We start from the raw sequence: 27,546 nt of genomic DNA on the forward strand, positions 1-27,546 counted from the left end.
CATCCCTCTGCATATCTTTGTATCATCCGCAAATATAGCAACAGAGCCCTCAGTTCCTACTTCCAGATCGTTAATGTACATTGTGAAAAGTTGTGGGCCCAATACCAACCCCTGAGGCACAGCTCTAGTCACCGGCTGCCATCCTGAAAAAGGCCCCTTTATTCCCACTTTTTGTCTTCTGCCAGTCAGCCAATCCTCTATCCATGCCTGCATCTTACCCTTAACACCATAGGCTCTTAACTTATTTAACAGCCTCCTATACGGCACCTTGCCAAAGGCCTTCTGGAAATCTAAACAGATCATATTCACTGGTTCCCTTTGTCTAACGTCCTTGTTACCTCTTCTTGGAACTCTTAACAGATTTGTCAAACATGACCTTCCCTTGACGTAGCCTTGCTGACTCGGTGCTATTTTATCATGTACTTCCAAGTACTCTGCAATTTCATCTTAAATAATGGACTCTAAAATCTTACCAATGACCAAAATCAGGGTAATTGGCCTATAATTTCCCATCTTATGCCTTCCTCCTTCCTTTAACAGGGATGTTACATTAGCCATTTTCCAGTTCTCTGGGACTCTCCGTCTTCAGTGATTTTGAAACCCCCAGGCTGCCTGCAAAACGGAGCATCCCTACGGCGACCCCTCCCAGAGCCTTCCCAATCCTCTGGCTTCCCACTAGTCCTCGCCACCTTGTATGATTTTACTTTTGCTTTTATGCTGTCCTCAACTTCTCTCGTCTGCCATGAGTGCCTCGTCCTCTCCTTAGCACTTTTCCTTCTCCTTGGGATTAATTTTTGTTGTGCCTCCCAAATAATCCCAAAAATATTCATGCCATTGCTTTTCCACTGTCTTCCCTGCTAGACTCCCCTTCCAATCAACTCTGGCCAACTCCTCCCTCATGTCTTTGCAGTTACTTTTATTCAATTCTTCCAACTTTTCCCTCTCAAACTGCGGGGTAAATTCTATCATATTGCGGTCACTGCCCCCTAAGGGTTCCTTCACCTTATGTTCTATAATTGTATTTTGAATCCAATTACTGTATTTGCTAAAGACAATCAATCTGACTAGCTTGCTGCAGGGCTAGTTGGAACTTTCTCTTAATTTGAAAGTTATTTGAAATTGAATCACCAGTAGGCACTAAAAAGCTGATGAATAAAATTTCAAATAACTTTGCCAAAAAGTACAGTCTGGAATCTCTGTTATTTGGGAACTAAAAAAGGATAACGCATATCCAGGGTTCCGAATAGACACAGAGATCCATCAGTTCCCTAATCAAATCTGCCTCATTCACATCACCAAGTCCAGAATTGCCTGTTCCCTAGTGGGCTATGTCACAAGCTGCTCCCCAAAAATCTTAGACATCCACAAATTCCATTTCTTGGGATCCACTACCAACCTGATTTCCCAGTCCACTTGCATATTGAAGTCTCCCTTGATTACTGTAATATTGTCTTTCTTATATGCCTTTTCTATCTCCTGATCTATTTTCTCCCCCACATCAGTCAGTCCTTTCGATAGGGCATATATCCTTGGATATTTAAATACCAGCCCTGATCCCCTTGCAGCAATGTCTCTCTGATGCCCACATCATACCGGCCAATTTCAATGTGCGTAACGAGCTCTTTTACCTTGTTCCGTGTACTGCGCGCATTTAGGTACAACATACTCCATCCTGCATTGACCACCTCCCATCTCATTTTTGACCCCTTTTTTGCTCTACCTGAAGTTAGACTCCTGCCATAATCTATACTCTCGGTTCTATTAACGTGTCCTGGAAACTTTACTAACCTCGCTCTTTAACTAGTTTAAAGTCCTCGCCATTAACCTGCATTTCTACCTTCTCCTTTAACTTTTGGATTGCACCAATATCCTGGGTGGGAGGTTTGCTAGAGCTCTTCGGGAGGGTTTAAACTAGTTTGGTAGGGGGATGGGAACCAGAGCTATGGATCAGAGGATAGGGTAGATGTTGAACAGGCAGAAATAGTACGCATCACGTCTGTGAGGAAGGATAGACAGTTGATAGGGCAAAGTTGTACTCAGTGGAATGGGTTAAAGTGTGTCTGCTTCAATGCAAGGAGTGTCAGGGATAAGGGAGATGAACTTAGAGCATGGATCAGTACTTGGAACTACAATGTTGTGGCCATTACGGAGACATGGATTTCACAGGGGCAGGAATGGTTGTTAGATGTTCCGGGGTTTAGATGTTTTCAGAGAGTTTTCAGAGGGAGGGGGGGGGGAGGGGTTGTTGGGGGCTTTGCGTCCCTCCACTGAAAAAGAATCCTATGCCGGGCTACTAGAGACGCAAAGGCCAGAATACCGGCCTCTCTCGCCTCCTGCACTGACGTTTCTAGTTATTGAGGAGACCCAAACTAGGGATCATAAATATAAGATAGTCACTAATTAATCTAATAATGTATTTAGAAGAACCTCTTTACCTGGAGAATGGTTAGAATGGGTGGGGGAATACTTATGATTATAAGGAGTAACTGAGGCAAAGAACATTGATGTATTAAACATATAACAGAGAAAGGAATGGAAGGTCATGTTTATAGGGTTAGACAAGAATGATGGGAGGAGGTTTCTGTGGAATATAAAACAATAGAATGGACTAGTTGAGCCAAATGGCCTGTTTCAGTGCTGTGAATTCTTATGTAATTTCATGCAAATTGCTGCAAACCTTTCTCTGCCCCCAAGTCACCCTTAACTTTCACATTTATGCTTTCGAAATACAAGTTGCAGAAAATGTAAAAACGAGCATTTCAAATCCGCAAAATTGTACTGTAGTATTTGTTAACTGGAGTCACTGAGCAACTTGGACTTTTTCCAGAGTGCCACGTCAGGGAGTGGTGCACAAAATATTCTGATCTGTGACTTTAAACAAAGTTTCTGGAAGTAGAATGAGGAAACAACGGCGGAGCCCTTTCCAGTTTTAATTTGGGAATACACTTCCATTTCTTAACCAGTAAAAAATGCTCAGTACATCAGAGGTTAAAATAAAAGGCAACTTTCAAAGGGTCCATTTAATCAGAGACTCTCAATCCGATTTCTGCCTCAAGCCACTCACCTGTCCGGAGTTGCGGAACTTGGACGCCATGGCACCAACAACAGCTCGATCCAGATCGGCACTGTCAAAAACAATGAATGGAGCCAGTCCACCCAGTTCCATAGAAGCCTTCTTCACAGTGTCAGATGATTGGCGCAGGAGGATCTGAAAGGGGCAACTGTAGCTTGTCAAAATGTGTTTTCTAATTTAAATCTATTAAAATTTATTTGTTCATGGGACATGGACACCACAGGCTGTGCCAGCATTTATTGCCCACCCCCAATTGTCGAAGGGGGCAGTTAAGAGTCAACTACATCACTGTGGGTCTAGAGTCACCAGACCAAGTAAAGACAGCAGACTTTTAACGACAATTGACAATGGTTTCATGGTCATCATTAAATTCATTAAAGACTTAAAATTCCAGAATTTTATCGAATTCAAATTTCACCATCTGCCATGGCGGGATTTGAACCTGGGTCCCCAGAGCATTACTCTGAGTCTCTGGTTAAGTAGTCCGGTGACAGTACCACTATGCCACCACCTCCCCTTAGGAACGGCGGAGGCAGGAGTTTTCTCTGTGCACAATGTGTTAATAAAATTAGGAAGAACAGGTTCCGATTTTGTAATGCACAGGGAATATGTGACTCTCTAATCATTCACTAAAATAGTAATTCTAGTCATGAAATAGCCAGTTTTCACGTTGACACTGGCAAATCAAATCAACATTCTCTCCTTATAGCAACAACAATCTGTACACTAATTTAGAAGTTTCTGTTTATAAATCACCCCTCACTTACACTGACCGTTTTAAACCTCCCCTCACAATAACATTTAAACAAACTCCCCTCACTTACAATAGCCTGCATTATAAAACTCTCCTTACTTAAAGCTTACAAAATAAAGTTAATCCCAATGACAATTTAGAGGAACTAGCATCAGTCAGGTAGCGGTAGGAGATTCTAGTGTTAGTGTGCTTGCGGATGAATTTCATAGAAATTACATAGAATTTATAGCGCAGAAGGAGGCCATTCAGCCCATCGAGTCTGCACCGGCCCTTGGAAAGAGCACCCTACCCAAGCCCACACCGCCACCCTATTCCCGTAATCCAATAACCCCACACCACCTTTTGGACACTAAGGGCAATTTAGCATGGCCAATCCACCTAACCTGCACATCTTTGGACTGTGGGAGGAAACCGGAGCACCCGGAGGAAACCCACGCAGACACGGAGAACGTGCAGACAGTGACCCAAGCCAGGAATCAAACCTGGGACCCTGGAGCTGTGAAGCAACTCTGCTAACCACTATGCTACCGTGCTGCATAAGTGACAGAACATGAATGATGATGATGGTTAAGATGGGTACCTTGGGGATTTTTCTGAAATAACTGCAGGTGGGGAGAGGGGAGGAGAAATAACCAGATAACCTATAAGTGGCTGTGTTACATCAGGCAGGAGTGAATCCACAGGAGGGAGCTTGCGGACAAGAATGAAATCGTTAGGTGTTGAAAGCAATAGAAAAGGAAGGAGTCATCAGTCACAGTCATAGAGGCTGCTGATGGTGACGTTGACTCAGTCTTAAAGTTGTTGGTAAATCATAAGCTGGAAAAACCTGAACTTGAGTGGATGAAGGTGAGCAAGTAGTCTGGACAACAACAGTATATTTTATGCATGCACATTCAAACACGCACACACCCAGCTTGAACAATTGGTGAATTCTGTAAAGAATATACTTTTAACTGCTTCACAATGGAAACCAATTATAATTATGCAGATCAAGAATACTACACTGAGATCAATCTTAGGATAGCTGTCTTGCAACATTCTTTCCAGAATTCAAATACCCAATTTGGGATAGCCAGCCAGGTTAAATAGAGATAACAAAGTACCGGATAATATATCACTGGAGTACTAAACCACCTATTTAATTGGCCAGATTATTCAGTAGCACCTACAGGACACCCTTCCTATTTATCTGTCAGTGTTTATGCTATTAATTGTAGGCCATATTACAATAATTGGCATAGTATATACTGACTTATCAGGAACAAAATCATCGACAAACTTTACATGCATGCATTATATAGGTTTGTCCAATGAGTCACACCATTAAATCCCATTTCTTACATGATTAATGAAGCATATTCCAAAATTAGCAAATCCAATCCAGTCTGCTCATATATTATCCAAGGATATATTGACAAATCTCAGCAAGTTAATTCTACAAGTCTTGCCAACTGGTTCCAGTACTAAAAGGAAACACTACCATCCCATGTGGGTTCTCATGTGACATAACTGAATATTTCCAAAAGATCTTGCATCAAAAGCCTTGCAGACAAGTTATCAGCAATGCAACAAGATGCATCAGTAAAAGTCAGCTTACCATCACACACCCAAATACCCACCTTTCCAGTAGCTGTGGAACCAGTAAAAGAGATTGCAGCAACACGAGGGTCTGTACAAAGTACCTCTCCTACAGCTGGCGTTTTGGACTTGGAAGCGGGGATTACATTGAAAACCCCCGCAGGAATTCCAGCCTGATCAGCGAGCTACAAAAACAAGAAGCATTAGTGCAATGAATTGAAACCTTTAGCTCTGGAATTAAGTGAAGTCTACTCAAACAGTCAGCATTTTTTAAAAAAGCTGTATTTAATACATTGGATTTATTTTGTCCATGCCTTATACATAGTCCATAAATCTTGAATGATTTAACTCCAGGGTCATATCTTTTCGCACAATTCAAAATAAAACTGGTTTTACGCATAGTTTTTCTGAGCAAACTTTGAGATGGATTCTCAATAGTGATATTATTTCTGGGTACAATACTCAGGACATACAATAAACCTTGCTAATCCTGTGATGACGGCAATTTTAAAAAATCATGAAGGTGGTTTGATAGGATGCATTGGAGAAAAGGATGATCAGTGTTGATTCAAAGGGAAATTAGTTTGGAAAAGTTTTCTTACATAATTTTGTTAGAGAGCAAGCAGTGCTCTGTGAAGGAGATAGCTGGGGCAGACACTATTGTGTTTTTTAAGGAAAAAGTAGATAAGCATTTCGGGCAGCACGGTGGCACAGTGGTTAGCACTGCTGCCTACGGCGCTGAGGACCCGGGTTCAAATCCCTGGGCTACTATCCGTGTGGAGTTTGCACATTCTCCCCGTGTCTGCATGGGTTTCACCCCCACAACCCAAAAATGTGCAGATAATAATAATAAAATAATAACAATTTATTGTCACAAGTATGAAGTTACTGTGAAAAGCCCCTAGTCGCCACATTCTGGCGCCTGTTCGGGTAAGCTGGTACGGGAATTGAACCCGTGCTTCTGGCATTGTTCTGGCATATCACAAACCAGCTGTCTAGCCCACTGAGCTAAACTAGATTAGGTTGGTTGGCCATGCTAAATTGCCCCTTAATTTAAAAAAATAATTTAAAAAAAAAGTAGTTAAGCATTTAGCAGAAACCGATGTACAAATTTTGTGCCTGCACTAGATGTGCTCTTGGGTCTAAATAACCAGTCAGTCTCATAAGTGACCCTGGAGTTCCGTACAGCAGATTAGCTTTGCTACCTGAAATCAATAACTCAGGGATGGTAAGATAACACCCACATTACATGTACTTGAATTAACACATTTCCACTTACAGAAAGTGAAATGACATTTTTCCACTTACAGAAAGTGGAATGATAATCTATTGAGGCGAGGACCAACTGAAAACCAAAAAAATTGGTTTATCAGAAGACCTTACTTTCAAAGTCAGCACTGCTAAAGCTTCTGGCGCTAGCTTTAGAACGCAAGTGCCTTCTTAGCTGTTCCCTTCTCCCACTGAGCAGAAGAGAATAGCTTAACCACCGAAAATCACCCCCAACCCAGTACTAGCATAGCACTTGGTTTGCCAAGTTACTTAACGCCCATGTAATCTCATTTTAGCAGTAATGTCAGAAAATCAAAGGCAGTTTTAAGGGATTTATATTTGTAAATATTAAAAATAAGGGGTGCAATTCTTCGCCCCCCACGCCGGGTGGGAGAATAGCGGGAGGGCCTCCCGACATTTTCAATGCCCTCCCGCTATTCTCCCCCCCCCCCCCCCCAAACGCCACGAATTGCCGCTCGCCGTTTTTTACAGCGAGCGGCGATTCTCCGAGGCCGATGGGCCGAGCGGCCGGGCCTTTATGCCCGTTTCAACACGGCAGCAAACACACCTGCTCGCTGCCGTCGTGAAACGGGCGGCAAAAGCCCGTTTGGGGCATCTGGGGGCCCGATTGGCACGGCAGTACCACGGCCGTGCCAAGGGGGGCATAGGCCCGTGATCGGTGCCCACCGATCGCGGGCCGTGCGTCCGTAACGGACGCACTCTTTTCCCTCCGCCGCCCCACAAGATCAAGCCGCCACGTCTTGCCGGGCGGCTGAGGGAAAAGACGCCAACTGCGCATGCGCGGGTTGGCGTTGTCCAACCTGCGCATGCGCGGCTGACGTCATCGGCCGCGTCAGCTGGCGTGATGCTTGACGTGCGGCCTTGACGACCATCATCAAGGCCGCGCCGCCGTGACCGTGCTCCTAGCCCCGCCTGGGGGGGAGAATCGGCCCCGGAAGTGGGCGTGAAGGCTGCCATAGGTCACGGCCTGTCCCATGGCAGCCTTTACGATTCTCCGCATTTGCGGAGAATCTCGCCCAAGGTATTGCTTTCAGCGGGTTTAATTTAGTGTTTCTGGGCAAGGAAGGGCAACCCTATAGTTAGATTCATGGTAGACAAAGGAATTTGTATGTGTGGGGGTATTGGTTTAATTTCAAATTGTGCTTTTATTGTGCATAGAGACGTTACGGTGTGAAAAGTAAATAAAATCTGGCAGAAGCATGCAGTTGTCGCTTAGCAACCGGGGGCACCTTTAAGGAAGGAACGCTTTTTGAGTTTAGTTTTTAGCTGGATATATTGGCAGTAGGAGATAGGACACTAGGGAGTGAACATCTCTCAACTCGACCAAAAGAGAAACTGGACAAAAGAGGACTGCAAAAAAAGGCAGCTTTCCCAAAGAACCAGGTAAAGTCCAGACAACAAGGGAATTGGGACTGAAAGAATATCTTAGGAAGACTGAAGTTAAGGGAACAGAGAGCAAGTTGAACAATGTACTGTCCAGGAGAATTCAAGGGACGATCAGAATAAAGTGTTTGAATTGAAGAGATAGCTACAGTAACCAGATTTAAAGTGAGAAAGCAGACTTCAGAGTTAAATCCAAGGTTTGGGGCTATCTTAATGCATCATAGTCAAAGTATTGTGAACAGTTTGTGCAACAGTCGAAACAAAGGAACCTTGAAGAAGGAGATGAAAACCCTGAAAGCGAAACATTTTGATGGCAGCAGCTGAGTGGAATTTGAAATCACTCATGTGGAAGTCAGAGTTCAGTAAGACAAGGTGGCTAATGGTTTAATAATTATCTGGGGGGTTTTTGAAGAGAAATTGACAAAAAAAATCATTCGGTTTCAGCCTGTGTGATGAAAGGGACTGTGTGTCACCGAAACTGTTATGGGTGGCACAGTGGTTAGCACTGTGCTGCTTCACAGTGCCAGGGACCTGGACTCAATTCCGGCCTTGGGTGACTGTGTGGAGTTTGTACATTATCCCTGTGTCTGCGTGGGTTTCCTCCAGGTGCTCCCACAGTCCAAGGATGTGCAGGTTAGATGGATTGGCCATGCTAAATTGCCCTTTAGTGTCCAAGATAGGTGGGGTTACACGCATGGGGCGGGGGAATGGGCTAGATGGGGTGCTCTTTCAGAGGGTCGGTGCAGACTTGATGGGTCGAATGGCCTCCTTCTGCACTGCAGGGATCCTATGATATTAGAACCCAAGATATACTTTGCAATTGTGTTACCTTAAAATCTGTGTATATTTGTGAAGCTAAGGGGGTAGTAAAAGAGTATGCATGATAATCGATCTTTCCACGTTTAATAATTTTTTGCTTGTGAAAAACAAATTAGCAGTCCTGTGACAATATTCCTCCACGTTTTCTTAAAAAAAATAAAACGTTACAATCTTTTGAGCCAGGGTTTCATCCTGGGATCTTCCTGTCCAGTTATAACAGCAACTGGGATCTTAACAGTAATATATATACTATTCACAATCAGAGGGGTTTTTGACTAGAATTTTCCTAAATTGGTTGAAGGTCTCTTGCGTTCTGTATCGCCCAGAAGATAGGTGATGGGAGGATTATTACATGGAAATGAGATTAATTGAAACATATATCAGTGTATTTTATTTTGTCCTCTCTTCTGTGACAGATAAAATCCAAGGTCCCAATTTTGGTTCTGGCAATAAGTGCTCTTTGTATCTGGTCCAACTCACCTCTGCCAGTGCCAATGCAGATAGTGGAGTGTCTTCGGCTGGTTTCACCACCACTGTGCAGCCGACTGCCAACGCTGCCCCAGCCTTCCTTGTGAGCATAGCACTGGGAAAATTCCACTACAAATAAAATAACACGAGTTAGACAGCTTCAGAGTAAATAAATTTACTCTTTTAAGATTGCATATTCCTTCGAATGTTAATTGATTTAATTGAAAACATGAACAAGTGTATCATAGGAACACAGCGTAATGGTTTGAACATTTGCCCCATTTCCTGAATGGAATTTCTCATACTAAACTGAGGGGTGTTATATTGCACCTTTTAGGTGTCAGTTGCAGTCGGAGTCATTGGGCTGTGGATAAAATGACCAACCCCGGACATGAGCAAAAAGAATGTAGGTGGACATTACCGAGGGAGCGTTGAGGCATTGCTCCTTTGGATGAAACATTAAAGCGTACCCCATCTGCCCTCTCAGATAGATACAAAATATCCCACTGACTATTTCAACAAAGTGCTTGCAGATATCTTGGCCAATATTTATCCCGAAACCAGAACACTAAAACAGATCATCAGGTTATTAATCTAATTGCTGATTGTGGGACCTTACTGCATGCAAGATGCCTGCTGTATATCCTAGATTAAAACAGTGACTGCAATTCAAAAGTACATCATTGGTTGTTAAGTGCAATGGGAGTTCATTGAAGTGTGAAAGGTACTATATAAAAGCAAGCTCTTCAATGTGCCTTTGCTAGTTGTACATTAATCAGTACAAGTGTAATGAACTCCAATTGGCTTTATTGGTTGGCCAATTGGAGTATGAGCTCCCTCAATGATAGCTCATTGAGGGGGCCAATATAATCACCTGTGTAGGCTTTGTGAGCAGTCTTAAGTCGACTGGACTTCTAGCAGCACTGTTTGTAGCTGCTCCTGTAATATCGTTATTGTAAATAAATATTGGTGTGGTGACGGAACTCCTGCCTCCCGTGGATTACTACAACAAGCATCAATGAAAAGCAACTAAATCTCAAATACAAGCACTGAAATTAACTGGAAATTGTGGTTGTTCCAAGAATGAACATTGAACTCTAACCTTGCCAACGTTGGCTGTTACTTAAACCAGCCTTATGTTTAATTCTGAAGCATCTTCAATCCTCTCAGAATAGATAGTAATCAACATACAAGTACATGGGCTGGGATTCTTCACTGCCTGACGCCAAAATCGTGTTCAGAGATCGGGCGGAGAATGGGCTCCAAAGTAGAAATCGGGGCCGGCACCGGTTTGATGCCGGTTAGCCATGCTCTGCCACCTCCGAAATGGTGTTGTGACATGCTGCACGCGCAGTCGCAATGCCGTTGGCGCCTCATCGGCCAGCCCACCCACGATGCTCTGCCCGATGGGCTGAGTTTCCGACAGCTCGAGACATGTGTGGTCACATAAATCGTGAACCCGGCGTGGTGGCTGCGGACTGTGTCCAGCACCGCCACACTTGGCCGGGATCGTGCCACTTGGAGGTGGGAGTGGAGGGGCTTCTGCTTGGGGGTGGGCTGTGCGGTCGTGGATTGTGTCTGTGCACGGCCGGTGCCATGTTGTACGGCACAACCGCTACAGGTCATCAGCCCGTGCGCCGCATGCGGGGCCCGGGACCTGGCCATGCTCCTGCTGTTTTCGCTGCGGGAGGCGTGAGTTTCAGTCGGCGCCAGTGCTAGCCTCTCACCGGTACCCGAATTGGTGAGTGGTTCATGCCGATTGTTTTCACATAAACCTCCCGCAGATTCTCCTTTCGAGCCAGGAACGGAGAATCCAGCCCATGATCTGTCATCCCACCAAATGTCCAGGAGGTCACGAATAAAGTAGAACAACGGTAACCAGAATAAACAGGAGTTTATGAATAGCTTCTAAATGCTACCCAGTAAAAGTTGCTGAGAAAACGAGTAAAACTTCAGAGTGGGAGTTCAACAATTCTAATGGTAGAACCTACGACGCTAGTGACAAATCCAGAAATTGAAGTTCAAGTTTCAGACAAATTAAGCTATTGGACTCTCACTTGTGTGAATAATAGGAGCCGGGTTATATGCCGAATATAAAATGTGAACTGCTGGTGTTGGTGGAGGTGCTCGCCATTTTGAAAGGTGACAGAAACACAGCACTGGTAATTCAAATTATAATGTGCCAAATTTGATTTAATGAAATAATTCTACAAGGATAGTTTGAAACACAATCAATGTTTACATCTGATACAAAAAGGCCACTGAATTAACCTCGAGTCACTTGCGGATCAGATTTGGCATTTCAGATTCATCCCTCCATAAAAAATCATCTTCCTCTCCACCCACTAGAACAGGATGTCCCACATTTTTTGAGTGATTGATGACACTGTGCATCAACAGTATCCCATGATTTGATGATGAAACTGCACAAAACATCAAGTAGGGCAGCACATATATTTACGCCATTGGTAAAGATTTTTTTCTGGAGTAACTATCCACCCACTCCATTCAGTGTAGACATGATCGTGTTTTTCATTGTATCATAGAATTTACAGTGCAGGAGGCCATTCGGCCCATCGAGTCTGCACCGACTCTTGGAAAGAGCACCCTCCCCAAAGTCAACACCTCCACCCTATCCCCGTAACCCAGTAACCCCACCCAACACTAAGGGCAATTTTGGACACTAAGGGCAATTTATCATGGCCAATCCACCTAACCTGCACATCTTTGGACATTTTTGAGGCACACATGCAAAGATTGAACCACAGACATTGGACCCCTATTCAGAACTGCAATTTGGGTGTTATTTCTTTGCAGGGTCTTCTGGATCTCATCAGTTATATGGGATATGAACATGTCCCAAACAAATAAGTTGCACTCTTTACGTGGGCCACCCAAGATGCCTGCTTCACAAATTATTGATCCGCAACTTCACTCCACACTCATCCATTATGTTGTTGTAATGCACATGCACAAAACCTCTTGAAGGAAACTACATTTTTGGCATGGTTTTACATTTGAAAATGACCAGATGCTTTAATGTTGTTCCTCCAGCCATGCAGGCTAGTACAACCCTGAAGCTTGTCTTCTCATGCCCTGTGGTTTTCATTAGTGCTGTTTGAGAGCCTTTCCACTCCACATTTCAGTCTTTTGATAGTCGCGGAGTGATCTTGTCTTTTGCCTCAACACTTAGATATTTTCATTCCATAAAGCGTCTATACCAACTGGCTGTTGTTCAGAAATCTTTGTTGGATTCCACGTTTAATTTAACCCACTTAAGTGCATTTATGCGTTTTGCATTTCTTGTGATGATTAAACCATTCCGATTTTTGAGGACGTATCCTATATGTGCTTCTCAAGACCAGGCCAGTGGCTGGACTGTTGTCACAGCGCATTTGGTTTTGGGGCATCTTCTTCATGGCTGATTCCTTCTTCCATTCTTGCACCGGTTTTTCCACCAAAACCAAATTCCCTCGCTGCAGCACAATTATTTGACGAGTTAGCAAATGTTAATACTTTAAGCTTGAAACTAACTTTGTGTTTCATTTTCCAGAAGGACCCACTTCTGTTCATTAGTCACCATATGCAGTCCGTGTCAGCGTGTTTCAAATGCCACAAATCTTCTTGGCAACATGGCCCGTATTGCCAGCTTAATCCTACACGCAGTCTTATAGGGCGTGTCATGGGAGTGTCCCTTTAAGAAAGGTTTGTGTCTTATCACATGGCTTCAATTATATAATTTTGTGGGTGGAGCTGAGCTGTGGATGTGAGGTTTGTTTTAGTTTCATTTTCAGTTTGACTGCTGTGGACTCAGGGAGAAAGAAGTGTTTTTTCCCTCTCTTTCTCTGGTTTCATTTTAAAGAGTTGTTCCAGTAAAAAAAAACATTGATTATAGCTACCTGCATTGGTAACTTAAAATATATAGTTTGCTTTCTGGGAGAGTTAAATATGCTGGTGAGGCAGGTTCAGAATCTCAGGGAAATCCTGTAGATGTGTGGTGTCTTTATGTTTGTAACTGATAAAAATTCTTGCTGTATGTTTATATATATGTTAACTAAATTCTTAGCATAAAGCATGTTTTGATTAAAGTGTCTAGGAAGTCTGCTGAATCACATCTGAAGGTAAGGCTCTTGTGCTCATCCTAGCCAAATTCAACACAGAGGTTGTAGGTCAGGTGGAATCAAGGACTTTATAGCGGAACATTGAGAAAGCAGTGGCAGGATCAGTCAGAGTCAGCATGGATTTATGAAGGGAAAATCCTGTTTGGCAAATCTGTTGGAATTCTTTGAAGAGGTAACCAGTACAGTCGTCAAGGGGGAGCCATTTGATGTGGTATATTTGGACTTTCAGAAGGCGTTTGACAAAGTCCTGCATAAGAGATTATTGTGCAAAATTAAAGCGCATAGGATTGGGGGAAATGTATTGAGGTGGATAGAAAACTGGTTAGCAGAGAGGAAACAAAGAGTAGGGATTAATGGTCCTTTTCAAATTGGCAGGCAGTAAATAGTGGGGTACCACAGGTATCAGTGCTGGGACCCCAGCTATTCACAATATATATTAATGATTTGGATCAGGGAACAAAATGTAACATCTCAAAAGTTTGCAGACGATACCAAGTTGGTTGGGAGGGTGAACTGTGACGAAGTTGCAGGGATCCTACAGCATGATCATGACAGGTTGGGTGAATGGGCAAATCAATGGCAGATGCAGTATAATTTGGATTAGTGAGAGGTTATTCACTTTTTGGAAGCAAAATCAAGAAGGTAGATTACTACCTGAATGGGTGTAAATTGGGAGAGGGGAGTGCGCAGAGGGACCTGGGTGTCCTTGTGCACCAGTCGCTGAAGCTAAGCATGCAGGTGCAGCAGGCGATAAAGAAGGCTAATGGTATGTTGGCCTTCATTGCGAAAGGTTTCAAGTATAGAAGCAGGGATGTGTTGCTGCAATTGTACAGGGCCTTGGTGAGGCCACACTTGGGAGTATTGTGTGCAGTTTTGGTCTACTTCTCTGAGGAAGGATGTTCTTGCTCTCGAGGGAGTGCAGCAAAGGTTTACCAGACCGATTCCAGGGATGGCGGCACTGTCAATGAGGAGAAATTGACTAGGTTGGGATTGTTCTCGCTGGAGTTCAGAAGAATGAGGGGGGGGGGGGATCTCATAGAGACTTATGAAATTCTAACAGGACTAGACAGGGTAGATGCAGGGAAGACGTTATCAATGATGGGTGTGTCCAGAAGCAGGGGTCACAGTCTGAGGATTCAGGGTAAACCATTTCGGACAGAGATAAGGAGACATTTTTTCAGCCAAAGAGTGGTGAGCCTGTGGAATTCATTACCACAGGAAGTAGTTGATGCTAAAACTTTGAATATATTCAAGAGGTGGCTGGATATAGCACTTGGGGAGAATGGGATCAAAGGCTATGGGGAGAAAGCAGGATTAGGCTATCGAGTTGGATGATCAGCCATGATCGTGATGAATGGCGGAGCAGGCTCGAAGGGCCAAAAGGTCTCCTACTGCTCCTATCTTCTACGTATCTATATAACAGGTGGAGGATGAGGTGGATATTTTTAGTTCAGGAAAATTGTCGGAGTTACAACAGAAAGATACAGAAATAAAAATGGATGTATCAGAAAGCATACATAGACGAGGAATCTGAGTGTATACCAGAATGTTATTACCTTAATGATGTCTTACTGAGAAAATATAGACCTTTACATATGCAGGCAGAAGTTCATCAAGTGGTATTGCCAGTATGGTATAGAAAGAGGTGTTGCGAGTAGCACGAGGTACCAGTAAGAGGTCATTTGGGAGTAAGGAAAACTCAAGCTAAAGTACAAAAACATTTTTATTGGTCTGGACTACATAAAGATGTAGTTAAATTTTGTCGATCATGTCACACATGTCAAGTGATAGGAAAACCTTAAGCGGTGATAAAACCAGCGCCCTTAATACCCATTCCAGCATTTGAGGAACCTTTTACATGGGTTTTAATTGATTGCGTAGGACTGCTTCCCAAAAGAAAAAGTGGGAATCAATATGTTTTGACTACAATGAATGTGTTTACCAGGTTTCCAGAGGCCTTTCCAGTACGCAATATTACAACTAAAACGATTGTGGAGGAGTTACTTCAATTTTTTACTAGATATGGATTACCCACAGAAATACAATCGGATCAAAGATCAAATTTTATCTCGAGGTTATTCGAGGTGGTTATGGATCGCTTAGGAGTAAAACAATTTCAATCAACTGTTTACCATCCAGAATCGCAGAGGGCGTTACAACAGTGGCATCAGGCATTAAAGACAGGAAGGCAGATTACTATGAACGGGTGTAAATTGGGAGAGGGGAGTGTGCAGTGTGTTTATTGTCAAGATTATCCAGAGGATTGGGATAAAGGAATTCCATTTGTATTGTTTGCAATTAGGGATGCACCAAATGACTCAACTAAATTCAGTCCTTTTGAACTAACTTTTGATCATGAGGTAAGAGGACCACTTAAATTAATTAAGGAGAAATTGATGAGTGAGCAGTCTGAAACTACATATTTGGATCACGTGTCAAATTTTAGGGAACGATTAAATAGAATAGGTGAATCGGCTAGACAACATTTAAAAGTTGCACAGCATGTGATGAAACAGGTAGCAGACAAGAAAGCAAAAGTTTGTAGTTTTGCCAGTGGAGATAAAGTTTTAGTATTGTTACCAGTGGTAGGTGAACCTTTAAGGTTTTGTGGACCTTATCAGATTGAAAGGAAATTGAATGAGGTGAATTATTTGGTAAGAACACCAGATAGAAGGCAAACTCACCGAGTGTGTCATGTGAATATGCTTAAAAGGTATTTTGAAAGGGAAGGACAGGAAAAGGAGGTTTTCGTGATTCTAATTCAAGGTGAAGAACTCTGAATTTGACATTTTTCAAATTAAATTGGATAATGAGGATGTTCTTAAAATTGGGATAAATCGTTCAGTTACCTTCCAGAAGAAAAACAAACTGACCTGAAAGTGTTAATATCACATGGGTAAGTTTGTGGAAATACGTTGGGAAGTACTAAAATGGTTATATATGTAGATGTGGGAAATGCTGTCCCAATTAAACAGCCATATAGACTTAACCCTCTAAAATTGGCACAGGTTCAAAAAGAAATTGAAAATATGCTTAAAATGGCATAATTGAAGTGGGCTGCAGCCAGTGGAGCTCACCCATGAATCTGGATGGTAGTCAACAATTGTGTGTGGACTTTAGAAAGGTTAATGCAATTACAAGAACAAGCTCTTATCCTATCCCACGGTTGGAGGATTGCACTGAGAAGGTGGGACAATCAATCAGCTTTTATCTCCAAACTGGATTTACTTAAAGGTTACCGGCAGGTACCTTTATCCAAAAGGGCAAAGGCGATTTCACCTTTTGTGACTCCAAATGGTATATACCAATTCAAAGTTATGCCATTTGGCATGAAAAACGCCCCAGTCAGATTTCAACGATTAACCAACAAAGTAATTTCAGGATTTCCCAATTGTGCGGTATACATCGACGATCTGGTAATTTTAGTCAGACATGGAAAGAACATTTGAAGCATCTGATGGAGTTCTTCAATCGACTTCAGGAGGCGGGTTTGGTGCCCCATTTGCTTTTTAAGCACCTCATCAACTTGGAACATATAATAAGAAATATGAGCAGGATTATGTCATTTGGTCTTCTAAACCAGCTATGCCATTCAATAAGGTCTCATGGCTGATCATCTACTTCAATTCCACCTTCACTCACAATCTCCATATCCCTTAAATTCCATAGTATCCAAAATCTATCAACCGGACTTGAATGTACTCAATGACTGAGCATCAACAGCTGCCACGGGTAGAGAATTCTAAAGATATACAATCCTCTGAATGAAGAAATGTCTCCTCAACTCAGTCCAAAATGGCTGGCACCTTTTTCAAGACGGCGACTGCATGTTCTAGATTCCCCAACCAGAGGAACCATTTTCTCATCATCTACCTTGTCATCCCGCCCCCCCCTCCCATCCTTCTGTCCCCTGCCCCAGTGTTCTCCTCCCCCCCTCTGCCCAGTCCCCCCCCCCCCTTTTTGGCCAGACGCTCCCTCTCCCGAGAGGTGCGCCGTGGCCTCACTTACTGCCTGTCTTTCCGTGCTACCTAGTACAGTGGCTCCCCTCCCAGGGTGGTCTAGCCTTGGCTCTGTTTTACCTACCCATCTACACCCCCTTGCCTCCTTCCTTCCCCTATTCACGCTCCCCTTTCCCCGTTTCCCATCTTCAAACTGAGAAAAGAGACGAACACTAAAACGAGGCAGCACAGTCCCGCACGAAAACATAGTCCATATTACAGTTTTTGTTTTCGGCCCATCCGAACTAGACTGCCCAGCATTTGGGTGATACAGCTCGTTGGGTCTCTTTCCTCAATCCCCTCTGGCAGACCCACGATGCGGACGTTTTGCCGCCCGTTGGTTACTGCCCTTTTCCTGCCCTTCTGACTTCTTGCCGTCCCCTCGATCTGTTGTTTGCAGGCATCCTCTTTCCTTCTCGCGCTGTTGATGCCTTTTGTATTCCGGTGGTTTTAGGTGGCTTTTTGGGCCAAAAACTCGGTAAATTCACTGTGTTGGGTCCAACTGGGGGGAGAGCCACCTGATGTGTGTCAGCTCAGCACATCACCTCCACTGGAAGTCCCGGGTGAGTACACTTATTCATTACAAGTATAAATGTATCCCGGAAACGGGACGGTATTCGGTGGCTGACGAATTCCGAACCTCTGAACAGGGTCTGGCTAGCAGTCAAACGGTGGTGGTTAGTCTGTTAAGGGACGTAGGCGTTGTTGGATATTGTCTGAAAGTGCTTATGGGTGTGTGAAAAATAAGTGACTGGCTTGTGATCCAACAACAAGCCAAGCGACCTGCCTACTACAAGTTGCGCCCGACTAAAAGCAGACTTCAGAGTAGATTCCTGACGGTGCTAGCCCCACCCAGTCATGGCAAGTAAAAAGATAGAGCTCGAGTAGGGACAGGAGTGGTCCCCTTTGTGCCATTTGACAGCTAAAATAATAAGATGATTAAATCGGATTTGAACTTTATTGAGCAGTGAGGTTTCCTGCGAAGAGGACGCCCCGATTTCACACAGTTTTGATCTTCAATCACCATTTAGATTAAATAGACATGTCAAAAAGAAAAAGAACAATCAAATAAAGTTAAATCCAAAAAGACCTCGGGTTCATTGAGGAATGGGGAGGGGAAGGTACAACGTCCCTTTTCCTCACCCAGAAGTATTGCAACCCGATTGACAAAATGTGGGAGCTGGGTGGATTTCAACAGACACAAAAAAAAGGAGTAAAGTAAATAGAAGATTAAGGTTAGAAACGTGATGGCTGATCGGCGGAGGGGGGGGGGGGGGGGGGGGGGGGGGGGGGCAGAAGCCCCCCCAACCAGACTGATTACATGGAATGTAAGAGGGCTAAATGGGCCGGTTAAGAGAGCATGCGTGTCCGCGCATTTGAGGGGACTGAAGGCGGACATGGCAGTGTTACAGGAGACGCACCTTATAGAGTAACTGACCAGGTCAGACTAAGGAAGGGATATGTCGGACAGGTTTTCCACCTGGGGCTGGACTCCAAGGCTAGAGGGGTCGCAATTCTGATTAATAAGCGAGTGTCATTCAAAGCGGGAAGAATAGTTGCGGGCGGGCGGGCGGACGGACGGACGGGGGGGGGGGGGGGGGGTGGTGGATCGTTGGTACATAATGGTCGGTGGAAAGCTGGAGTGGCTGCCGGTGGTACTCGTGAATGTGTACACGCCGAATTGGGATGATGTGGAGTTGGGGAAGATCCCGGACCTGCATTCACATAAGCTGGTCATGGGAGGGGGGACGGGGGAGGAGGAGACTTCAACACAGTCATTGACCCAGGGCGAGACCAATCTAGCTCAAGGACAAGCATGGTGCCAGCAATGGCAAAGGAGCTAAAGCATATTGGGGGGGGGGGGGGGGGGGGGGGGGGGAGAAGAGAGAGAGAGAGAGAGAGAGAGAGTGTGACGGAGGTTTCCTTCTACTTGCACGTGCATAAAGTGTACTCCCGGATTGACTTTTTTTTATCCTGAACAGGGCTTTACTGACAGGGGTGGTGGACACTGAATACTCAGCGATCGCGATCTCGGATCATGTCCCGCAATGGGTTGACCTACAGGTGAGCAAGGAGAGTAGCCATGCCCGCACTGGAGGCTGGACGTGGGACTTTGAGCTGATGAGGACATGTGTGGGCGGCTGACGAAATGTATCCAGAACTATCTGGAAGTCAACGACACGGGGGAAGTTTTGGCTGTGGTGGTCTGGGAGGCGCTAAAGGTGGTGGTTAGAGGGGAGCTGATCTCGATACGGGCCCACAGGGAGAAGGCAGACAGAGCAGAGACGGACCAACTGATAAAGGAAATACTACAGGTCGACAGGAGGTATGCGGAGAACCCAGAGGCAGGGCTTCTAAGGGAACGACAGAGACTACAGGTGGAGTTCGGCTTGTTAACTACAGGGAAGGCGGTAGAGCAGCTGAGGAAGACGAGGGGGGCGATCTATGAATAGGGGGAGAAGGCCAGCAGAATGCTTGCACAGCAGCTTAGAAAGCGGGAGGCAGCCAGGGAGATTGGGAAAGTAAGGGACAGAGATGGGAACCTGGTCGGAGATCCAGCTGGGGTCAATAAGGCGTTCGAGGAATTTTACAGCAGGCTGTATGAGTCGGAACCCCCAGCTGAGCTGGAGGGGATGAGGCAATTCCTCAGGGGGCTGAAGTTCCCGAAGGTGGATGAAGAGTTGGTAGAAGGGCTGAGGGCCCCAATAAGGTTGGAAGAGATAGCAGATGGGCTGACGGCCATGCAGTCGGATAAAGCCCCGGGACCAGATGGGTACCCCGTGGAGTTTTACAAAAAGTTCTCTGGGATGTTGGGTCACTGTTGATGAGGACATTTGATGAGGCAAGGGAGAGTGGGGGGGGGGGGGGGGGGGGGGGCGACGATGTTACAGGCCATTATCTTATTGATCCTGAAGCGGGATAAGGACAGAGTTATGCGGATCCTACAGGCCAATCTCCCAACAAAATGTAGACGCCAAATTGTTGGCTAAGATCTTGTCGTCAAAGGTTGAGGACTGTGTCCTGGACGTGATTGGGGAGGACCAGACGGGAATTGTTAAGGGGAGGCAGTTGGCAGCCAATGCAAGACGACTGTTGAATGTTATCATGATGCCCCCAGGAGATAGGGACATAGAGGTGGTAGTCGCAATGGACGCAGAGAAGGCATTTGACCGGGTAGAATGGGATTATCGGTGGGAGGTACTGGGGCGGTTTGGATTTGGGCGGGGCTTCATTGACTGGGTCAGACTGCTATATCAGGCGCCCATGGCAAGTGTTCGGCCGAACAGGCTGACATCGGCCTATTTTAGGCTGCACTGGGGGACGAGGCAGGGATGCCCCCTCTCCCTGCTGTTGTTCGCACTGGCCATAGAACCGCTAGCAATTGCGTTGAGAGCCTCAAAGGGCTGCAAGGGACTGGTCCGGGGGGTGGGTTGGAACACAGAGTCTTGCTGGACGCGCACGATCTGCTCTTATATGTGTCTGATCCATTGGAAGGGATGGAAGAAATTATGGGGATTCTGGCCGGTTTTCGGGTTATAAATTGAACATTGGGAAAAGCGACATGTTCGCGATCCAGGCAAGGGGGCAGGAGAGCGACTGGGGGAGCTGCCGTTTAGAGTGGTAGGGGGAAGCTTTCGGTACCTAGGCATCCAGGTGGCACAGGAATGGGAACGGCTGCACAAGCTTAATCTGGCCTGACTAGTAGACCAAATGAAGGAGGATTTTCGAAGGTGGGACATGCTCCCGTTGTCACTGGCTGGGAGGGTACAGACAGTGAAAATGACAGTTCTCCCGAGATTCCTGTTTGTGTTTCAGTGTCTCCCCATCTTCATTCCTCGGTCCTTTTTAAAATGGGTCAACAAGGTGATCTCGGGCTTAGTATGAGCGGGTAAGACCCCGCGAGTTAAAAAGGGGATTTTATCACAGCCGGGGGGAGGGCGGGTTGGCACTCCCGAAATTTGGTAATTATTACTGGGCGGCGAATATAGCCATGATTAGGAAGTGGATGATTAGTTGGAGGGGGGCGATGTGGGAGCGAGTGGAGGCAGCATCTTGTAAGGGCACTAGTTTGGGAGCATTGGTAACAGCGCCTCTGCCGTTCCCGCCAGCACGCTACTCCACCAGCCCCGTGGTGGTCACGGCCCTGAGAGTCTGGGGACAAAGGAGGTGACATGTGGGAGCAGAGGGAGCATTGGTCTGGCCCCCAATTTGCAATAATCACCGGTTTGCCCCAGGGAGGTTAAATGGAGGGTTCCGGAGGTGACAGAGAGCAGGGATCGAGAGGATAGGCGATATGTTTATAGAAGGGAGCTTTCCCAGCTTGAGGGAACTGGAGGTGAAATTTGAATTGACGGGAGGGATGAATTTAGCTACCTTCAGGCGCGAGACTTCCTACGGAGGCAGGTCTCAACCTTCCCGCCCCTACCACCAAGGGGGATATAGGATAGGGTAGTTTACAAGGTGTGGGTGGGTGAAAGGAGGGTTTCAGACATTTATAAGAAGCTTATGGGGTCAGAGGAAACACAGACCGAGGAGCTGAGACACAAATGGGAAGAGGATTTTGGTGGAGAGTTAGAAGATGGTCTCTGGGCGGATGCGTTGAGTAGGGTCAACGCGTCCACAACATGTGCCAGGCTCAGCCTGATACAGTTCAAGGTCGTTCACCGGGCTCACATGACAGTGGCCCGGATGAGCAGGTTCTTTGGGGTGGAAGGCAGGTGCGCAAAGTGTGCGGGAAGACCAGCAAACCATGTTCACATGTTCTGGACATGCCCGAAGCTTCGGGGATTCTGGCAGGGGTTTGCGGATGTCATGTCCAAAGTATCGCAAACAAGGGTGACGCTGAGTCCAGAGGTGGCGATTTTCAGGGTGTTGGAAGATGCGGGATTCCAGGAGGAGAAAGAGGCAGACGTTCTGGCCTTTGCTTCCCTGGTAGCCCGTAGACGGATATTATTAGCTTGGAGGGACTCAAAACCCCCGAAGTTGGAGACCTGGCTAACTGACATGGCTAGCTTTCTCTGTCTGGAGAAAATCAAGTTTGCTTTGAGAGGGCCAATGTTAGGGTTCACCCGGAGGTGGCAGCCGTTTGTCGACTTCTTTAGGGCAAATTAACTGTCAGCAGAAATTGGGGGGGGGGGGGAAGAAGAGCAGTTTAGTGTAGAGTAGGAAGCTAGAAAAGGTGGGACCTGTGAGAGAGGAAGACGGCTTTTACACTATATTTATAATTGTATTTACACTGTGCTGTTCCTGTTACTAAACTATAAATACCTCAATAAAATGTTTTATTAAAAAAAATTGAGAAAAGTAATGGATCAAAACTGACCTCTGCAAGCCATCTCCCAATCTGGAAAATATCTATTCACCCACACACACTACTTTGGTTACTGAACTATTTCCAGTTCCACACCAACACTGTCCCCTTAATTTCACAGGCCTTAACAGACTTCCTGTGTGTCACAATGCAGAAATTCTTCTGAAAATCCATTTATACATTGAAGGTTATTTAAAGTAGTGTTAACAAAGGATTCATTCAAGTTAGTTAGGTGTGATTTTGGCTGGAACAAGTCCATGCTGACTCTCCTGGAGTAGCCCATATCCTTCCAAATTAAAGTTTAGTTCGGCCGTGGTACTCGTTCCTAATAAGCCCCACGTCACCAATGTTAGATTGACTGGCCTGTTGTTTCCTGAATAATTCCTCTTCTCCCCTTCTGGAATGGTGACACAAGATTACAAACTCTCTAGTCCTTCAGCACTACTGCTGCATCCATTCAGAACTGAAATGATGTGGCAGGTGTAACTGGTATTTCTACTTGCAGTTCTCCCAACAAGCTAGAATGCATTCCATTTGGACCAGGTGAATTACCAACTTTCAGTAATGCTAACCTTTTTAGTACAAACTTACCAATACGACTATGTCTATAACTTTTTTTTTCTACGGTTTAATCTTGATATTATCCACCTCCTTTGTAATGACAAATGCAACATGTTTACTTAATACTTTAGCCATGCCCTCTGCATGAAACCTTCCCTTTACTGTATATAATTACAGACCCAATATTTTCTCTAGCTGACCTCTTACATTTCAAAACATTTATAAAATGATTGTGTTTGACTTAACGCTGCCTGCTCCTCTTCAAAGCATTCATCTAAACATAGAAGGGGAGGGAGGTGAGCCTAGGTGGGGTACTCTTTCAGAGAGTCGGTGTAGACGGGCAGCACGGTAGCATTGTGGATAGCACAATCGCTTCACAGCTCCAGGGTCCCAGGTTCGATTCCGGCTTGGGTCACTGTCTGTGTGGAGTCTGCACATCCTCCCCGTGTGTGTGTGGGTTTCCTCCGGGTGCTCCGGTTTCCTCCCACAGTCCAAAGATGTGCAGGTTAGGTGGATTGGCCATGATAAATTGCCCTTAGTGTCCAAAATTGCCCTTAGTGTTGGGTGGGGTTACTGGGTTATGGGGATAGGGTGGAGTTGTTGACTTTGGGTAGGGTGCTCTTGCCAAGAGCCGGTGCAGACTCGATGGGCTGAATGGCCTCCTTCTGCACTGTAAATTCTATGAAATCTATGACTCAATGGGCCAAATGGCCCCCTCAGCACTGTAGGAATTCTACGATGCATAGTACTCACAGGAGTTATAATAGCTGCTACTCCTATTGGCTGCTTCAGGATTAGGATCCTCCGGTCCGGGGAATTAGTAGAAACAACATCTCCATACACTCGACGAGCTTCTTCTGAAAACCATTCCAAGAATGATGCAGCGTACAGTGTTTCACCCAAGGCTTCTTTCAGTGGTTTTCCCTAAAGAGAACAATTTACCAAAAGATAGGATTGCTACTGAAAGGATGAAAAAACAATGATAAAAGTATTCACATTGATATTGGATGCAGAACATTACTAAATTCAGCATTATAAAAGGTTCAGGGATCAGATATCAACACAAAGTCCATTGAAGTTAAAGCTCTACAAGTCTCAAACTATATAATATTTTTCAAGAATGATGCATCAATACTCCAGACATTGTACTTCACCAACGATGCAAAGTAATAACGGAGTAGTCCTGTTTACTATCAAAGTAATTTGGACTTCATATGAATGATAAACAGGAGTACAAATCTAAATTCAGGGTTTAAACATGAGAAAGAGACGGTCAATCGTGAGGGGTTAATCTCATTGTTCACATTAGATACCACATGGAGTGCAAGTCCATTGGGACCCCTGGGCATTTTGTAAATCCACTTAACCTCAGTTTTCCCATCCTCACCCAAAACGCCAATTAATGTAAATGCAGTTCTTCTGGTACTGTGTCGATAGCCTTACAGTCTGTGCGTTTCATATTATGGCCTATGAAATACTTGTGCTACTGGTGCCTTTTTCCCTTTCTTTAGAGGATATGAGTGACACTGGCAAGGCCGATTATTTATTACTCATCCCTAATTGCCTTCAAGGAGGTGATGGGTGAGCCATTTGCCTGAACCACTGCAGTTCACGCAGTGTAGGCACACGCAGTGCCAGAAGGATTTCAGGATTTTGACCCAGCGATCAAGGAATTGTGATTATTTCTAAGTCAGGAGGAGGTGTGATTTGGAAGAACATTTTGCAGGTGGCTGTGTTTCCATGTATTTGCTGCCAATGTTCTTCTCGATGGTAGGGCCCACGGGTTTAGACGGTGCTGTCAGAGAAGCTTTGGTGAGTTGCTGCATTGTATCTTGCAGATGGTACTGCAGGCACTGTGGTGGAGGGAATAAATCTGGTCAATGCATCACTAATCAATCGGGCCGCTTTGTCCTGGATGGTGTGGAGTTTCTTGAACGTTGAAGCTGCATTCTTAATCCATCGCACAACTGACTCCTGTATTTTAGATGGTGGAATGGCTTTTGGGAATCAGGAGGGGAGTTAATTGCTGCACAGTATCCAGCCTCTGACCTGCTCTTGCAGCCACATTATTTATGTCATTATTCCAGTTACGCTACCTGCCAATGCTAACCTCCATGATGTTGATGTTGTGCACTTCAATGATGGATGAAAGATTTAGAACAGGTTAAATTCTCTCTCATTAGAGATGGTTATTTCCGGGACTTCCGGTTGCGGCTATGACCAGCTAAGTCGCACGTTTGGCTGCTCCTGTGAGGAAGGTGTTTTTGGGCCGATTGGAGGGCCCCTAACGGCGCTGGAACGGCAATTCCCGGTGGGGGAAGGTTCCCAGAGGAGAACCCTGAAAAATTTATGGTCGTTACCCGAAGTGGGGCAGGAAAAAAAGCGGCAGCAGCTCCCCGAAAAAAGCGGGGGAAGAAATCCAAAATGGCGGCTGGCGGCGCACCCGAGGACTGGAGGAAATGGGCGGAGGAGCAGCAGGCCGTTCTCCTGCGCTTCTTCACGGAGCTGAAAGTGGAGCTGCTGGAGTCGATGAACGCGACGACCACCAGGCTGATGGGGGCACAGACGACCCAAGAGGCGTCAATTCGGGAGCTGCAGCAGGAGATGGCTGTGAGGGAGGAGGAGGCCACGGTCCTCGTGGGAAAGGTGGAGGTGCACGAGGCACTCCACCTGAGATGGCAAAACCGACTGGAGGAGATGGATACCCGCATGAGGCGGAAAAACCTGAGGATCCTGGGCCTGGCAGAAGGGCTGGAGGGGTCGGACCTCCCGAGGTATGTGGCAGAAATGCTGGGCTCACTGATGGGGCAGGGGCCGTCCCTTCGCCCCTGGAACTGGAGGAGGCCTACAGAGTAATGGCCAGGAAGCCAAGAGCAAACGAACCCCCGAGGGCGGGTGCTGGTTCGGTTCCAGCGATTCAGTGACCGGGAGAGGGTGCTGAGGTGGGCCAAGAGAGAGAGGAGCAGCAAATGGGAGAACTCGACGGTGAGGATCTTTCAGGACTGGAGTGCGGAGGTGGCAAAGCGGCGGGCCCGGTTTCAACCGGACGAAGGCGGTGCTGCATGCCAAGAGAATCAGATTCGGGATGCTGCAGCCAGCGCGCTTGTGGGTGACCTATAAGGACCAGCACCACTATTTCGAGTCCCCGGAGGAGGCGTGGGCCTTTGTCCAGGAAGAAAAGCTGGACTCGAACTAGAACCAGGGGATACTTGGCGGTCGTTGCCGCTCTGGTACTTTAAGCTGGACACGTGGCTTTCTTTTGGTTGGATTTTCACTTGGCCGTATTTTTGGACCCTTTTTTTTTCTCTCTACCAGTTTTTTCTCTCTTTTTTCTGTTATTTATAATGTTATGTTGGGGGGGCGGGGGTGGGGGGGGGGGGGGGGGGGGGGGGGAGTGCGGGGGTATGTGTTTCTTGTGGGGTTTTTGGTTGTTTTGTATTTATCGGTGTGAGATCGGGGACGGGGGTGGAACTGAGGATGGAGGGGCGGGGAGGGGCAGGGCGAAAGCGCGGGCTTTCCTCTGGTTTCCCGCGCACGGGGCAGAGGAGGGAGGGGGGTGGGAGTAAGGGGCGTGGTCAGCAATGGCTCCCTTTCCCGCGCTGGAGCGGGGTCAAGGAGGGGTGGTAAGGGGGGGGGGACATCCCCCATGCCGGGAGGAGTCGGAGTGTGGCAGGGGCAGCCGGGTCAGCGTAAACCAGCTGACTTACGGAAGTACTATGGAGGGTGCATCGCGGCTAGGAAGGGTCCTAGCCTGGGGGGGGGAGGGGGGAAACCGGGTTGCTGCTGAAAAGGCCAGGGAGGAGAAGTTGAGGACCGGAGGGGTGGGGGGGGGGGGGGGGGGGGGGGCGCCATCGCCATGGGGAGCGGGTCAGAAAGGGAGGGCTGACTCGGGGCGAGCAGGTGACAGGATATGGCTAGTCGGCAGGGGAAAGGGGCGGGCTGCCCTTCGACCCGGCTGATCACTTGGAATGTGAGGGGGCTGAATGGGCCGGTCAAGAGAACGAGAGTAATCTCGCATTTGAAGGGACTGAAGGCGGATGTAGCAATGCTACAAGAGACCCATTTGAAAGTGGCGGACCAGGTCCGCCTGAGAAGGGGGTGGGTGGGACAGGTGTTCCACTCAGGACTGGACGTAAAGAACCGGGGGGTGGCGATCCTGGTAGGGAAGAGGGTGTCGTTCGTGGCGGCGG

General features: G+C 46.2%; 1 protein-coding gene across 1 annotated transcript in view; it reads right to left on the bottom strand.

Moving 5' to 3' along the window:
- Positions 1 to 27,546, bottom strand: part of aldh5a1 (aldehyde dehydrogenase 5 family, member A1 (succinate-semialdehyde dehydrogenase)) — a 46,094-nt gene that overhangs the window by 4,091 nt on the left and 14,457 nt on the right. The window contains 4 exon segments of the mRNA XM_038796951.1: positions 3,065 to 3,208; positions 5,447 to 5,590; positions 9,378 to 9,494; positions 24,110 to 24,280. Coding sequence (XP_038652879.1) covers positions 3,065 to 3,208; positions 5,447 to 5,590; positions 9,378 to 9,494; positions 24,110 to 24,280 — 576 coding nt within the window.

Source organism: Scyliorhinus canicula, chromosome 5 (assembly GCF_902713615.1).
Source record: "Scyliorhinus canicula chromosome 5, sScyCan1.1, whole genome shotgun sequence".
In the NCBI taxonomy this organism is placed as follows: Eukaryota; Metazoa; Chordata; class Chondrichthyes; order Carcharhiniformes; family Scyliorhinidae; genus Scyliorhinus; species Scyliorhinus canicula.